Below are 17,560 nucleotides of genomic sequence, written 5' to 3'. Positions count from 1 at the left end.
ACAACTCCATCAAAGCGAGCATTTAGATTGTGAAAAACTTGCCACTATCACTAACAGGCTGTTCTACGCACCCGGAGTCTACCAGGAAGCAAAAAGGCTTTTAGAACACTGCAGTATATGCAAAAGGTTTAATATCAAGGGAGAAAAATCAGGACCCCCTGGGGCCCGCCCCTGGGCTTATACTCCCTTTGAAAGACTGCAAATAGATTTTTCTGATATGCCTAAAGACAATGGGTACAAAAACCTCCTAGTAATTGTTGACCAACTCACGGGGTGGGTAGAAGCTTTCCCCACCAGAAGAGCTACAGCACAACAAGTAGTAAAAATACTCCTTAATGAAATTATACCCAGGTTTGGTCCTCCACGTATCATTGAAAGCGATCAAGGATCGCATTTTACTGCTGACATAAATAAAACACTGGCCAGCTGCCTAGGAATAGAATGGAAATTCCATACCCCTTGGCACCCAGAAAGCTCAGGACAAGTAGAGAGAATGAATCAGACCCTGAAACAAAAAATTGGAAAGCTATGTGCTGAGAGCGGGTTAAAATGGACTAAGATTCTCCCACTGGCCCTTATGTCCATCAGAACTACCCCCAGGAGAAAACTAAAGCTCAGCCCTTATGAGCTGCTGTTTGGACACCCTGTTCCCCAACATTTCCCCTTATTACCGGCTCACACTTCTTCTCTTTTAGGCGATGAAGGACTCACCTCCTATATTTTATCTCTACAGTCTCAGTTAAAATCTCTCCATAGGTATGCTGCTTTAAGCCAACCCCTCCCTGCCGATGTCCCAGCACATCACATCCAGCCTGGAGACTGGGTGTATGTAAAAACTTGGAAACGGTCTCCCCTTGAACCTAGGTGGCAAGGACCGTATCAAGTCCTCCTCACCTCCCACACCGCCGTAAAAATAGCAGAGAAGGACAACTGGATTCATTATACTCGTACAAAGAAGACAGAAGTTTCACCCGAGCTCAGGATCGGCTCCAACGCGAGCTTCCCTGACCTGGAAAAGGGGAAGCCAGAAGAAGACGACTGCGGACTTCATGGGAGCACCGCATGCCCACCTGACCGCGACAAGGGTGAGCCAGAAGCAGACGAAAAAATAAAAACAAACACCTCCTGGACCTGCAGCCCGTTAGATAATATAAAACTCAAACTAACCAAGGTCCACTAATGAACTGTCACCCTTTTGGGGTCCTGCCCAGCCCAGAAAGCACCAAACTCCAAGTACTGCATCCTCTAGACACTTTTGGATCAGCTGAAACCGAGCACTTTGAGACTGTAACATGTCCCAGAAGATCAGTTATTGGAGCTGCAGGGTTGTGCATACTGTTTGTGCTGATTTTGGTTATAATATGGTTTTTATAACTATGTTATTTCTAATCTTTCTCTTTGCTGGAGAAATAAGTCTCTCACAGGGGTCGGCTATAGCTGCCAGTTGCTGCAGATGTGCTAATCCTGGTGCCCGAGGTTTTCCTGTCTGGATAAGCGATTCAATCGAACTCTCTGATATAGACGGGAAGGTCAACATTGCCCGTTGGTATCCTCCCTCACATTGCTGTAGTTCAGCAGAAGTTCGGGTATTTACTTATGGAACAGAATATTGTGTGAAGCCTAGCCACCCAGTTTTCAGACAATTTGCAGAGTCTCCTCAGGCTAAGACTACTCTTAAACCTAATGTTGCCCACATCTCTGATAATAATATGTACCTCCAATACGTTGAGAGAGCCGCTAAAGCAGAAAACCAAAGTGATTGTTGGGTGTGCAGTCATTTTCCTCTCCACACTCAAGGAGGCATTCCTATGACTCCCATCCCCTTGGGCCCCATCGAGTCACTTTTAAACCCCTCTAATAATCAAGCTTGGGACCAAAGTCAGCAGGAGTTCCTTTTAGTAAAGCCTGTTGTTGGAGATTGGTGTTTCTATGTAAACTGCTCAGTATCAGACTGCATTAATTTAGGCACAAGCATATGTCACCACTATTTTACTAGTTCTAGTGGAGGAGACTGGCGTAATAATAACACAGCAACTCCTACCTATTGCAGCTCTTACAATGATTTCTACAGCAACAAAAATTTAACCAAGGGCACTAATCCTATCTGCACCCCCATCTCCTCTTTAAATAATACCTTGTGGTATTGTTTGTACACTAATACCTCCCGGGGACAATGCTTCTTCAATGGAACTGCAAATCCTTCCTTTAAATCAAAGGGTGAACGCGGGGTGCTAGGATTAGGAAATGGGGGCCGAATACCTCCTAAGTATTCAACCCTCGCTGCTTTAAAAGGACAATACTGGGTCTGTGGCTCCCACACCTACCATAAAATCCCTGCCAAAGGAAAAGGTATCTGCTATCCAGCGATGCTAAAACCCTCTACGTCCTTTGCCACGCACCTTCCACGGGGCAGGTGGCGAAACAAGAGGGATTTGCAAGAAAGCCGTGATATAGTAGATAAATATCAAAAAACTCCGCTTACCAAAGGAGTGTTAGTCGTGTGTTCTTTAGCAGGTATACTCCCAGGAGTAGGCACTGCTTGTCTTGGAAGATTTACACTTCGCCTACAAGCTGTGATAGAAATCATGGCTCATGAATTCAGTGAAGGTCACAAGGAACTCTCGAAGGCCGTTGCTGCCTTGGCTGACACCCAAGAAGAACTCAGACAAATGGTAATTCAAAACCGTATAGCCCTTGATTTTCTCCTCGCTGCTCAAGGGGGAGCTTGCGCAGTTATCGGACCAGAATGTTGCGTTTGGGTTAACAGTTCTTTTACAGTAGTACAAACCCACCTCAATGATGCAGCTGTCCATATCCAAAAAGCCGAAGATATAGCAAAAATCCCCAAAGATACATCTCTTAGCTGGCTCACAAATTGGTTACCTTCCCTTACAGGATGGCTTAGACCTTTTGTATTAAGCTTAAAATTGGAATTGTTATAACTATAATTTGCCTGTTGTGCTGTTTTCAGTGTCTATGCTCTCTAGGACAACAGTTTATGCAAAGGCAAGTAAAAATGTATGGTCAGTTTGTACAAATATCCAGCATCAATCATCAAAACCTAACCCCACAAGAAGTTGAATACCTAAAAGTGTGTTCCAAAATTTCCTCTGAAATATTGGAACAAAGTAGGGAATTGTAGTCCGCAGGTTTGTCATTGCCCTGAAATAGAATAGTTTTCTGAAAGCATACTGTTAGGTTTACAATAATTTGGATTTTTAAGAAGTATTAGCTTTACAGCTGAATACAAGGCATGACCTGTGGCCTAGTAATGCAGCTGACCACAAGGCAGAATGATAGCTAGGCCTTTGCTTGTGTCAAGTAATCATTTTAACTGCAACAAGCATTTTCTGAGTTAAAAAGTGAATCTGTGTCTGTGTGCTAAAAAAAATCAGCTACAGCTAGAAGTAAGATAAGACAGAGAAACCATTGTTTGAGCTTACTGGTTGTGTCCTTGAGAAGTATCTTCTACTGTGTAAGGTTTTGCTAACATAATGTTACTGTTACTTAACTTTTAGCTTTTAAAAAGTGCTAGTTCAGCTTAATAGAAATATGCTGTTACAAAGATTTGTAGAGCACCGCCCCAAGTATTGCTTTTTGTTAACCATATAGTCTTGCTTTGTTATAAGAAGTATAAAAGATCGCCTCACCCTTGAGGGGGGGCCATTTTGCCTTTTGCTGGCTTTATGGTCTTTGCTCGAGCAAATAAACAGCTGTCTTTCTTTACCCACGTTGTCTGTCAATCAAATTACAGCTAGACAACGGACCTTAGGGAGGTTTCTCCCACCACACGATTCCTGTACTCTGGCAGAGTCATTTCGTATATGCTTGTTCCTTTCTTCATTGCTTTAAATGAACCTCAATGTCTGGTGTTTCCTCCTCTCAGCTATTTATATCACAATATATACAGAACCATACCTTCTCTCTGGGGCATCTGTCAATTCCAAAAACATGACAATTAATTTGGTCAGGAAGTGGTGGGATTGAATCAAGGATACGACCCCATCACACCTTTATCAGAGGGCAGAGCTTGCTGCATTCTTTCTCTGGGTGCTGTAGCATCTGCGTCCATCGGCACTACCTAAGAGCCCAAAGAAAGAACCCAGAGTTTCTTTTTGCATAGACCCATGGTACAATAGAGAGTGTAAGGGCAGGGTTCAATCATCAACAAATACTTAAAGTATGGGTCTTGGCTTTTCCAAGAACTTACTTGAAAAGACACTGGAAAAAACCCCATAGCAGTTAGTTTGCCCTGTATTCAGCAACCTAACAGGGCTCTGTGCCCTGGGCAGGGGCAGCAGCAGCAGTGTCTATATCTAGACTCCTGCTCCCCAGTTGATACTTGTGTGACTGCTGCCCTGGTCACCCCATGCTTAGTTCTGTTACCGCTTGTATTTATCTACACAGACTACAGTAGACAATGCCTGTTCCTAAATAGCAAGCATATGCAGCACCATTGTGAGGAGATGACAGTGTTTCTAGTAATCAAAAGGAAAAAAGAAGCTTTGTTAATGCACAATCGTCTTGCTGTAGCTTTTTTCTTTTGTTTTTTTTGTTTCCCTTTCAAACCAGGTGCTAATTCCCCACTCTCCACCAATTTTTAGCTAATGCAAAAACTGTGTCTGTGTAACAACATGACTAACCATGAAAGCACTTAGGGAAACACATCTTTGCAACAGCATTGATTGTTACATCTGCCACTGTGCATGGTGTAGATAAGGGGAATTACTGAGGTATAACTTAATTAAATGATGTAATGAAAGGCTTTTCTTTAGCAGCTAAGGAAGCAATCAATATTGACTCAAAATGCTTATTTCACTGCTATATTTGTATTGATCCTGGGATTAAGTCACTGTTTCTCAGGCAACATAATTCTACAATGTTTCTTTTCCATGTATGAATACAGGGTACACTAACTGTGGGCCTACTGGCTAGATTCATGTCTATGTACACGTTTGCAGCAAAGCATCAACTGTCTGTGGCACCTTTATAGAAATTCTATACCAATTTCCAACACATTTGAAAAAACGAGATATTTATTTAAAAATCAAAATGAAATTATGCTAGCCCATTTTATTTTATTTTATTTTAGTATTACATCTGATTTTTGTTGTCAATACAGCTTTAATTTCCTGTGCTCCCCTGGTTGTCCTCTTTGTATTTCAGAGAGAGCCACTCACTTAAGATACATGGAATAGTTCACAGACTGAAATAATACTGTAGCATTGTCTGCAAATATCAGTTCTTATTTTCTAAATTCCTTCTGAAAACCTGAAGGTTAGTCACACGATTTCATTTTTAAATGACAGCTGTGAAACAGCAGGGCAGGGGCACCATTCACAGCCACAAACCTCCTGAGTACACAGGGCCCTGGGAATGCTAGACTGAGAAGCTGTGAATGGCAAGGTGTGGTCATAGTTCAAAAGCAGTATTTAAGTTAACGGGATGTTGGATACAACTATAATAGAGCCTCAGTTTAAAACCCAACAATAGAAAAACTCTAGGCAGGTATGTCTTAGTCTATGCAAGGTATCAGGATGCACAATTTGCTTTAAAAATAATAAGATATTTAACAATTTTAAAATTGTATACTGAAGGAATTCAGTTACTGAGGTAATGTGAATGTTACCATTTTAGACCAAAAGTGCTCAACCTCCAGCCCATGGGCCACATGCAGCCCACAGAGCCATCACATTTGGCCCATGGGGCTCCCCATGGGGTGGGACATTTGGTGGTGGGGGAGTGGTGGCCATTAATATGGTCAAATTCCTAAACCTCAAGCCCAGCACTGCTGGTTGCAGCTGGCCCATGACCCCTCCTCCACATCTCTATCGTGGCCAGGCCAAGTCCCGTCCCCACCTGCTGCTGGTCCACAATGGAATCAAGTCAGCCTCCCCCCACCCACACAGGGCTGGTTTGGGGCCAGCTCATGCCATAGCCAAGCCATACCTCCTTTCCCCTGTGGGGCCAAGCCCTTCCCTCCTGCAGGACCAGTTTAGAGCCATGACAAACCCCCTTACCCCCCACAGGACCAGGCCATGCCCCCTTTTCCTCTGGGGTTTCCTTGTGGCTGGGCTGCATCCCGGGCCCTTCTGTGTGGCTGGATGGTATTGATCAGGACCACCAGTGGGATCTGGCCTGCAGATGGATGGAGCGTTGCCCATCTGACCCGCCAGGGAAAAAGGTTGAGCACTGTTGTTTTAGAATATGTCACTAAAGGAGACATTTATTAAAGGGCCACTATCAATTTGAAATTAAACTGTGGGTTTTTTTAAAGGCATTTAAAAAATGTTAGATTCTCTCCCTTATCTACTGTGATCAATAATCTCCCCTTCTCAATTCTTCTACCATTAAATTTTATTTTCTGTCATTTTAATTGTAGGTAATTATTTTCTGTTCTAGTTTGAAAGTTGTACAAAATGGGGTATGCTCGACTGACTGACTCTACCAGGAAATAAGGAAATTGTTTCAAAATTGAACACAAAATGGTGCCAAGTGCTAACCTCATTCAGTTCTAATAATTTTGAGAGTCATTTCTAACTATGGCAGATGAATAATTTGCACATAGAGGTCTGATTTTTAAATTAGCATGTCATTTCTCTCCATATTGTTTCATTTAAATTTCCTGTTATCTTTTCCTCTAGCATCTACACTAGTGATTCTCAACCAGGGCACTGTTAGGTGGGCACACACAATGCACAAGATAAACCCAAAAATTTCAAATAGAAATCCATAGAGTTAAAAACATCCTGGCCTGCTGTGGGTTTTCTGAGTTCCTTGCAACAAACAAATTGTTCTATTATTTTTCTATAAGCAAAAAAAAAAAAAAAAAGAGTGAAAAGTAGAAGCTTGCATTTTCAAGAAGCGTCTCAAGTCTAACGCGGACTACCTTGAGTCTAAAAAGGTTGAGAACCACTGAACTATGCATTTGTACACAAAGCTATCGGCCTTCTTTACCAATATTGCTTATGTAATGGCAGGCTTTGTGCATTGCTGCATGGGGCCAGGAAGGAATTTGTTCGCCTCTTATTGCTACAGGTGCCAGGGTTTTTTTTCCCCACTTTCCTCAAAAGCATTGGGCGTTGACTGCAGCCAAGGCTTGGGATTTTGATACTTCTGTGCAGATTAAAATTCCAGAGGTTTCTGGATAGAGGGTCTTGTGCCTCCACTCAGGGTCAGACTAACTGCCACATTTGGGACCAGGCAGAAATTTTACATCATGGTCAGATTCGTATGGACTGTGGGAGTTCTTCCCATCCTCTGAACCATGGGGCATAGCCCTCTTCCTTGGATCGCTCGTATTTAAAAAAACCTATTTCCTGTCCCTGTAGCAGCAGGATGTTGACAGTGCCTTTTTTCTCATGCTTTACTGTGGCAAGTTAGGGTGTTCCTAGGCATTGTGCCTGCTAGTTGTATGAGAGGATTGTTCATGCAGTTTTAAAATAGATTAGAAAAACATTTGTATGAAATGGTTTAGATAGGGAAGATCCTGCCTTGAGCAGGCAGTTGGACTATATGACCTCCTGAGGTCCCTTCCAGCCCTACTTTTCTATGATTCTATCAGAACATGATTTATATGTATATTCAAGATTTGGGAACTCATCACATTTATGTTGTGATTTTTAGTGCATTTCTAGCAACTCTGAACTGGTATTTGGAACAAGCCAAATGGAAAATGTCTTACTTGAGCAGTCAGTACTAGTACTTCTGGTTTTGTTTCACCTGCTTTTCCTCTGAGAATTTGTCTTTCCTGCTGTTTACTGCTGCTCTACATTTATGGCTACTCAAAAGGCCCCATCCTCCCTTACAGTGGAATAACCCATCTAGTGAGAATAAACTTAAATTTTTGCCAAGCAAATACTCCATCACGTGGGGTTAGAGGTTCCAGTCCCCCAAATCCATGTGTTTTTTTGTATCTCTGGGGATCTAATGGAGGGAGGCATGATGAAACCCTTGCCTCTGCACTATTCCCCTTGGCAAAGTGTCTGCTTCAGAAACCTGTAACTCTCCACAAAGATAATACCGCAGTTGTCCCCACCTCTACTAGGTTCCCCATAGTCAATTATTCTTGCCCAGCTTTTCTTAACTTAACCTCTATTTCTACGCATGCTACCCATATGATCCAGGCTGTATTTACATAATATAATTGCTACTTCAAATGATCAGAAATGGGGGTATGAGGGTTCATTTGGAAAAGGGGATGGGGTTCAGAGGTTGTGCGCACAGACAATGGGAACTAACTTAGCAATGACAGTATTGGCATAGTTTTTTTTTACGTCTTCACTGAAGTCTATTGCATTGCTCTGGCATATTCAGGACAGCTGAATTTAGCTCAAAGCTTCAGTCTTTATACTCCTCTATGTACTTGCCGGAACAAAGTTAATTTGGTTTGTAGCATTTCAGCAGGAAAATTGCTACACCGAGTAATCCTCATGATTAATTTTCATTGATACACTTAAGGCAGTGCTGTGTGATCTATATGCATGCCTCATTACACAACTCTGGGTTAGCAATATTGGCATGAGCACTGGTCTGGATTGTCTCTACAGTCATATCAAGCTAAATTAACCACTTCAAAGCAATGACATGTGGAAGGGAAACGTTTTCTTAAAAAACCCCTGCATTTAAATTAGCAGTTTCTGACTCACTGTACCCTGCAGGGGAAGAATTAATGCTGGCCCCATGTGTGGCTTTTTACCCACATTTCTTCCCCTCCCTCTGCCACCCCTTGCTCACCAAGTCTGGCATGAAAATAGGAAGTTTACCTCTGAGCTTAGTAGTTCTTGCATTTTGTTCCTCAGTTGTGGCCAATGAACCTCATTGTACCTCACTGCTGCTTTCTGAGGGACATAATTATATTGTCACATGAATATTTACAGCTAGGACTGTACAAAATGTGGTGGTTTCCATTGGAAGCAGCTTACCTTTGTTCTAGTTGGTGTTTCTGAAATTCATCTTGAATCTCTAACACAAATGAACCTCAAAATTCAAAGCTAAAAACAAAGAAACTCACTTGGAATCACATCCTGTCACCCTGGTTTAGATTGAATACTTAAACCTCAGAGCTTTTGTCTCCTCTGTATATGAAACCATACAAGTCAAGATCTAAGATCTGAGTTTATAACAAAATCCAAAAGCAGGTAAGCTGTTTTAGGCTCTAATTAAGCAGCAGGAGGTTAACAAAAACCTGCAGTTCTTTGTATATTTTCCTGAAACACAACTCCCATCACAATTAATGATGTATTTACAAATAGAATTGTTTCTAAAGAGAGGACAAATCTCATTCCTGAGTAATTGTCTTGAGGTTAGTAGTGTAAACCCAAGAGTTATTAAGTTTAGAACGTCCTTAAAAGTTTTCAATGACGTACCAGCTGCTGTTAAATAGTAAGGCACATAAAATGTGCTTATTCAGAAACTGTTAGAGATGGGTTTCTTTATTCTGTTTTTCACCAAACTGGCTTAGGGACTGCACTCAGAGAGTGGTTTGTTTTTGACCTGGAAGGAGGTGGGCAGTGGTGTCCCACAGGGTTTGGTCCTTGGATCGGTGTTATTTAATAGCTTCATCAGCGATTTGGACGAGGGTGTGACGAGCACCCAGCCCAAGTTTGCAGATGACACCAAGTTATGGGGCAAAGATAACACACCAGAGGGCAGGGAGCGGATACGGGCAGACCTGGACAGGTTGGAGCAATGGGCAGAACGAAAAAGGACGCAATTCAAGAAAGACAAATGCAAGGTACTCCACCTAGGGAGGAGGAATCCCATGCACACCTGTAGGTTGGTGGATAACCTCAGCAGCTCAGCGGCTGAAAGGGATCTTGGAGTCATAGCTGACTCCAAGATGAACGTGAGCCGGCAGTGTAATGAAGCCATCAGCAAAGCCAATCGCACCTTATTGTGCATTAGCAGATGTATGACCAACAGATCAAGGGAGGTCATGCTCCCCATCTATGCAGCATTGGTCAGGCCACAGTTGGAATACTGTGTCTGGTTCTGGGCGCTGCACTTCAAGAGGGACATGGAGAATCTGGAGAGGATTCAGAGAAGGGCCACTCATATGATTAGTGGCCTCCGTGCAAGACCCTACGAGGGGAGGTTGAGGGTTCTGGATCTCTTCAGCCTTCACAAGAGACATCTGAGGGGAGACCTTGTAGCAGCCTGTAAGTTTATCCAGGGAAGACAACAGAGAATTGGAGATGCACTATTTACCAGGGCACCCCTAGAAGTAACTAGGAACAACGGGTACAAACTGGTGGAGAGTAGATTCAGGTTAGACATTAGTAAGAATTTCACAGTAAGGGTGGCCAGAATCTGGAATGGGCTGCCAAGAGAGGTGATACTATCACCTAACTTGGAGGTCTTCAAGAGGAGGCTAGATAGGCACCTGGCTGGGGTCGTCTGACCTCTGTCCTTTTCCTGCCTGGGGCAAGGGGTCGGACACGATGATCCTTCAGGGTCCCTTCCGACTCTACAATCTATGAATCTATGAAACTGTTTTATAGAGAAATGAGATGACAAACTACTGTACAACTGGGAGAATAATTCACAACTAATAGCTTTGGATAGATTTAAACTCTTTTCCCCTGCTTTTTCCATGAATTGTTCTGAATGTTTTGTTATACACTGGACATTTTTTAAAAATTATTTTCAGAGTAATTCTTGCTGTTTAGATTGTGAAAATTCAAGAGGTGTTGGTTAATTGTGGCTGGACAAATATGTCACAATACAAATCATGTCCCAGTCCAGAAATCATTCATGGAACACTGGAATCATGTTTCCAGTGCAAAATCCCTGTCCTTAAATTCAAACATCAGTTTCAAAGAATATTCTCAACTGGTGATTTAAATTTCAGTTTCCACAAAGAAATCCCTCAGGTAAATGCAATTCTAAAACGTTTGAAAATTAAACACAAAGGCCATGTAAAATAAGTCTAAGCAAATTCTTTAAGAAAATTCAACTTAAGAATTCAAATGACATATTTTATCAGTTGTTTCACAGCTTTATTACTTTAGTCTCGGCTTCAAGAAATCTCATTTTCTCTTAAATCTCAAATCTTTTAACTATAGAGGTCCCACCCAGAAGACCCAGCTTCTTTTAAACTTTTTTTCTTTTTAAATAACATAATGTCCTTTAAAAACAGAAAATATTACAGCTCCTATCAAGCAGTTCCTATACAATTCAGCAGATCATACCATCTTATTTTAAGTCAGAGGGGATGCATCTGCATGTGTACTGTACTGTGGAGTAGACTAATCAACTGCGCAGTAAAGCATCACCATTGACTAACAAGGCTCAGATCCTCCAGAGATGGGCTGAAGACTTCAGCGCCGTCCTCAAATCAGACCTCCTCCATCAACATGGACGCCATATGCAAGCTGCCTCAAAATCACTGTCAACACCTCACTTGAAGCTCCGCCCACAATCGCAGAAGTCCAAAAGGCCATACAACAAAGTCTAATGGCAAAGCTCTTGGAGCAATTCCAACAAAGGTCTACAAATCAGGTGGTCATGACCTCATGGAGAAATTAACCGAGATCTTCAGCAGTATGTTGGTGCAGGAGGTGTTCCCTCAAGAATTCAAGGATATCTCCATTATCCACCTGTACAAGAGGAAGGGAAATCACCAACTCTGTGACAATCAGAAGGGCATCTCCCTCCTCTCAACTGCCGGCAAGATACTTGCAAGAGTCCTCCTCAACCGGCTGACCAACCATCTGAACAACCTACTGCCTGAGAGCCAATATAGCTTCAGAAAAGGATGCAGAACCACCAACATGGTGTTTGTGGCCCAGCAGCTTCAAGAAAAGTGCCAGGAACAGCACATTGACCTTCTCTTCACATTCATTGACCTAAGCAAAGCCTTCGACATGGTGAACCACGAAGGACTCTGGGAAATCATGAAGTATGGATGCCCCAGAAAATTCATCAATAAGGTTTGACAGGTCCACAATGGCATGATGGCACGCGTCCTTATGAATGGCAAATGCTCTGACTCCTTTCCAGTCACAAATGGCATCAAGCAGGGCTGTGTGCTTGCACCTACCCTCTTCAGCATGGTATTCTCTGCCATGCTGTCGCATGCCTTCCAAGATGATGATCTTGGTATGAGGATCAGGTACTGTTTTGACAGAGACATTTTCAACCTGTGCAGGCTCCGAGAGAGCTCCAAAGTCCAGACAGCCACCTTTTGCAACTTCCTCTTTTCTGATGACTATGCGCTACATGCAGGCTCACTGGCTGACATGCAATGGTCCATGGACCTATTCTTATCAGCCAGTGACAACTTCAGACTCACTATTAACATGAAGAAGACCGAAGTGATACTTCAACCTGTGCCTGGCACAACACGTTTCAGTTAAAGGCCAACAAATGTTGATGGTTGCCAAGTTTGTCTATCTAGGCAGCATGCTCTCCCTTGCTGTCCACATCAATGATGAAGTCAACACGAGACTAGTGAAGCTAGCGTGGCCTTCGGCAGACTCTGTAAGTCAGGCTGGGTCTGCAGAGGCATCAGGATGTCAACAAAACTGAAGGTATACAAATCTATCATTCTCCCAACCCTCCTTTACTTCTGCAAAACATGGACCGTCTACCAGCATCATGTCAAAAACTAAACCACTTCCACCTGTGCTGCCTGTGAAAGATACTAAAGATCAAGTGGTAGGACAAGATCCTAGACACCGAGGTGCTCAAAAGATCAGCTCTTCCCAGTATTCACACTCTACTGAAACTGGTGCAGCTAAGATGGGCCTGCCACCTTTCAAGAATGCCTAGCACTTGCCTGCCAAAGAAAATCTTCTACAGTGAACTGTCAAATGGAGTATACTCCTGTGGCACACCAAAGAAGCAATGCAAAGACACACTAAAGGTGTCCCTAAAGAGTTTCAGCATTGATCCACAGTCATGGGAGCAAATCGCTCGTAACTGTCCATCCTGGAGGTCGTCAATCCAGACTGGAGCATTGGCCTTTGAACAGCAATGCACAGCAGAAGCAATTTCATTAGGAGCAGGTCCTTCCAGACCAACCTGATTGCCTTCTATGATCAGGTCACAAAAGCATTGGACACAGGTGTTGTGGTGGATGTATTCTTTCTGGACTTCAGCAAGGGCTTTGACACTGTCTCCCACCCCATCCTCATCAAAAAACTACGTGACTATGGCATTGACACCTACACAGTCAGATGGATTGCAAATTGGCTGAAGGGTCGTACTCAGAGGGTAGTGGTGGACAGGTCTTTTTTGACCTGGAAGGAAGTGAGCAGTGGAGTCCCCCAGGGCTCGGTCCTTGGGCCCACCTTGTTCAATTTCTTTATTAGTGACTTGGACAACAGGGTAAAAAGCAGCCTGTTTAAATTTGCTGATGATACCAAGATTTGGGGTGAGGTGGGCACACTAGTAGGAAAGAACAGATTACAGCAGAACCTGGACAGGTTACAGGGGTGGGCTAATGAAAATAGGATGGGTTTCAATACTGACAAGTGCAGGGTGCTGCACTTGGGCAGTGGGAACCAGCAGCACACTTATAAGCTGGGAAACTCCTTTCTTGAGAGCACGGTGGCAGAAAGAGATCTTGGAGTCATTATTGACTCCAAGGTGAACATGGGCCAACAATGCATGGTCATGGTCAGTAGGGCTACCTGTACCTTGTTGTGCATCCACAGATGCATCTCAAGCAGGGCCAAGGAGGTGATCCTCCCCCTCTATGCAACACTGATCAGGCCACAGCTGGAGTACTGTGTTCAGTTCTGGGCGCTACACTTCAGGAGGGATGGGGACAGCATTGAGAGGGTCCAGAGGAGGGCCACCTGCATGATTTGGGGGCAGCAGGGCAGACCCTACAAAGAGAGGCTACGGGACCTTAACCTGTTCAGCCTTCGCACAAGAAGGCTGAGGGGGGACTTGGTGGCCATCTATAAACTCACCAGGGGGGACCAGCAGGGTTTGGGAGAGACTCTGTTCCCCCTAGTGCCCCCCGGGGTAACAAGGAATAATGGCCACAAATTGTTAGAGAGCGGGTTTAGACTGGACATCTGAAGGCACTACTTCACAGTCAGGGCGGCTAGGATCTGGAACCAACTTCCAAGGGAAGTGGTGATGGCTCCTACCTTGGGGGTCTTTAAGAAGAGGCCTGATATCTACCTGGCTGGGGTCATTTGAGCCCGGTTTTCTCTCCTGCCCAGGGCAGGGGGTTGGATTTAGTAATCTACAAGGTTCCTTCCAACCCTACTTCTATGAATCTATGAAACAATGAAGAAATGCGTGGCCAGGAAAACAAAAACTTCTTGTACCCAGTCCTCATCACTTTCCTGCCCCTGATGCAGCAGACTGTTCAAGGCAAAGATCAGGCTTATAAGTCACCTACGTATCCATGCAACCTAGCCTCCACCCCCTTCTTTTTCTTTCCTCTCTCTTTCCTCCTTTTTCTCCTTTTCTTTTTTCTCCCTCCCTGTTTCTTTCCCACTCCTTTTCTCTCTTCTCCCCACCCCTCATGCTGGCTGTGGTCATCTTTGCTTGAAAAGGATGAACAACAAAGCATCACCATCAACATGTGCACCAGTATTAGGGTGCAGTAAACTAATTGATTCTGCTGTAGGGTAGTCGGGGATTGTACTTTCTTATGGCAGAGTACTTTACTGAGCTGAAACACATGTGTAGATGGTGACTGGGGGCGTAAATTGCACCCGGCCAGCTGGAGGCCTACTCTACCCCAGCTCAAATTACTGCTGTCCTGAGCGTGTGTGTAGATGCTGCACCTGCTTGAACTGCTCCAGAGTTTATTGAGTCACATTAATTGCACGTGCAGATGCACTCAGGCAGTCTTACTGCATTCATTTTTTTTTTTAAATTTTCATTCCTGGATCTCAGTTGGACTACTTTCCAATATACACGATGAAATTTTGAATGTAAAAAAAGAAAAAGAAAAACTATGAAGCCATTAGAACTAGAGCAGGAACTCAGTGTATGCTCAGGGGAATAATGGCTACAAATTACAAGGCCCAGCATTCATGTTTGGTAAAATAAGGAGATTTAGCCTCTCTTTTATCTCTACTCTGCAGCCATTTGGAAATAATAAGAGCATGTTTAGAAAAAAACAATTAGGGAATGTACATATTGCCTAAGGCACATCTGTAGTATATGGCAGGGAGATAAAACAAATGTTACAGAAGAAGTGTCATCCTGAAGTAGTTTTTTTCAGGCCTATTTTGTGGCACAACAAACTATCTCTATAGAAACATGAAATCCCACAGCAGAATTCCTGGAAGTTTGAGAACTGGCTCCATTCTAGCTTCCAGAATTTAACTGATTTGTTACATAAAATCTTATTACTGACTGTTAATTTTAAATTACCGTACATTGTTCTAGGAACAGGCTTATTCCATGAAAACAGCATTGGTAAAAGAGAAACCAAGATTCTGAACTTAAAGCCAAATCTTTCACTCGGTCTAGCCTGCAAAAACTCGAGTAAAATGAAATGATAGAAGGACTTAAGGGCTTCTGAAATATGAAGGCCATTCAATTAAATGTAGCTTTCCCAACATCCAGGGCTCCCTACAGTGACTTTCTTCCTTATAGGCTGGGACAGACATTACACATAAACCAGTTTAAGTGATCAGAAAATAGTTTAAACCTGTAACAGAACAGACATTCAGTGCACAAAATGGCTGACACCAGTTTGAGATAAACCTGGTCAAATGTAGTATCAGACTTAATTGATTTGGCTCAAACCAGTTTATGCAATGTCTGTCCCAGACCCCTTGCTAGTTTAGGTTAAACCAGAAACCCCCAGCACCCTAGCATGCTCTCTGGTCCAGGCTCTTTTCTCCAGCCCAGCCAGGCTGGCCCTGCTGCTCTGCTCCCCAGCCAGAGCAGGGACAGGCAGGGGCGGGGGTCTGGCCAGAAAGGAGTTTAATTCCCCCTTCTCTATTCCACCGGCAGGGACCCGAGTGGGATCTGCTGGGCACATCCCCCTTGCTGCTGCAGCAGCGGTGCGCCATGGCCCCTGAGGCAGAGGGGGGCAGGGAGGAGAGTTAGCCTCGCCGCCATGCTCCCTGTCCCTCCCCCCCAGGGGCCCTCCCTGGCCGTGCCCCCTCCCCGCAGCTGCAGAGGGAGGGGCAGGGCCCTTTGTGGGGGCAGCAGTCCCTGTCATAATGTGGAGAAGCACAAACCCCTTCCTGGTGGGGGTGCTGTGGGGCCAGCAGAGCTACGATGGGCTGCACGTGGCAACACCAGGGTTGCAAGCAGGCCAGAGCCCAGCAAGCTCCCTGCAGCGCCGTCGCGCCCCTCAGAGTGGCCCCTGCTGGGAAGGGGCTTGTGCTCCAGGAAGCCGTGATGAGCTGCTGCCCATCACAGCCACTCACCGCTCACCACTCCAGCTGCTGGGCGACGGTGGGGCCCAGCCCCTGCCGCTTGCTCTGTGCTTGTGGCAAGCCCCCTCCCGGCGGCAGTGGCCAGACCAGGCAGACCCCAATGCAGTGCCAGTGACCTCTTTGTGCTCAGGGCAAGCCCCCTCCCAGCATGTTGGGCTTATTCAGCTGCTGGCCACTGGCACCGCAGCGGAGACTGTCCAGCTTGGCCACAGCCACTGCCTGGCCTGTGCTCAGGGCCAGTGGCTGAATAAGCCTCCTCTTGCCAGGAGGGTGCTTGCCCCAAGCACAGGCTGAGCAGCAGGGGCCAGGCCCTGCCCCCGCCCCTGCCTGGCAGCTGGAGTGGTGAGCAGCGAGTAACTGTGACAGGCAGCAGGCCATCACGGCTTCCTGGAGCGCAAGCCCTTTCCCGGTGGGGGCCACTTTGCAGAGCGTGGCAGCACTGCGGGGGGCTTGCAGAGCTTTGGCTCACTTGGGACCCCGGTGCTGCTGTGCGCAGCCCACCCAAGCTCTGCCGGCACCATGGCATCCCTGCTGGGAAGGGGCTCGCTTTCCCCCACATATGGCAAGGGCTGCTGCCCCAAACAAGGGCCCTGCTGCAGCCGCGGAGAGGGGACATGGTGAGATGCTGGCCGGTAGGGCCCCTTGGGGTAGGGGTGGGGAGGGGAGGGACAGGGGCTATTCCTCCTCCTCTGTTGTCCCACAGAGGGGACAGCAGGGGGCCTGTTCCCGGGCAGGGAACCCGGCGGTGATGGCAGGCAGACCCAGCTGCCAGTGACAGTAGAGGGGAGACTAACTCTTCTCCCTGTCCCCCTCTGCCTCAGACGTCATGGCACCCTGCTGCTGCAGCAGCAAGCAGGGAGCACCTGGCAGACCTTGCTCAGGTCCCTGTCGGTGGGATAGAGAGGGAGGAATTAAACCCCTCTTTGGCCAGTTTAGCCCGGACTGGCCACACACCCCCAGCACAGCTTCACTGTAGCCAAGAGCCCGCTCTAGCACCACCCCACCTCCAGCTCCTGGCCTGAGCAAGTGGAGGCATGTGCCTGCATTGCCTCAGTCCAGAGCGTATGTCTGACCTGTTACAAAGCAGTTCAGTTTAGGCAGATTAGATTAACCTGCAAAGGCTGAATCAATTCAGACTCCAGCTTTTTGAATGTCTGTCCCTAGCCTTAGTGTTAGATACTTTGGCAAAGAGC

At 45.4% G+C, this 17,560-nt stretch overlaps 1 protein-coding gene across 2 annotated transcripts in view; it reads right to left on the bottom strand.

Moving 5' to 3' along the window:
- The window catches only part of PLXNC1 (plexin C1), a 134,958-nt gene extending 132,187 nt beyond the window's left edge, over positions 1 to 2,771 (bottom strand). Inside the window, exon 1 of one of the 2 annotated variants that reach the window (XM_059726195.1) lies at positions 2,483 to 2,771. In XM_059726195.1, coding sequence (XP_059582178.1) covers positions 2,483 to 2,587 — 105 coding nt within the window. In that variant the 5' untranslated portion in view covers positions 2,588 to 2,771. The remainder of the gene's footprint in view (positions 1 to 2,482) is intronic. The other variant, XM_059726196.1, reaches the window with a different exon arrangement.
- Between the last annotated feature and the right edge of the window lie 14,789 nt (positions 2,772 to 17,560).

Source organism: Alligator mississippiensis, chromosome 4 (assembly GCF_030867095.1).
Source record: "Alligator mississippiensis isolate rAllMis1 chromosome 4, rAllMis1, whole genome shotgun sequence".
In the NCBI taxonomy this organism is placed as follows: Eukaryota; Metazoa; Chordata; order Crocodylia; family Alligatoridae; genus Alligator; species Alligator mississippiensis.
Note: the sequence above shows the minus strand (reverse complement) of the source record. Positions and strands in the feature narration are given on the sequence as shown.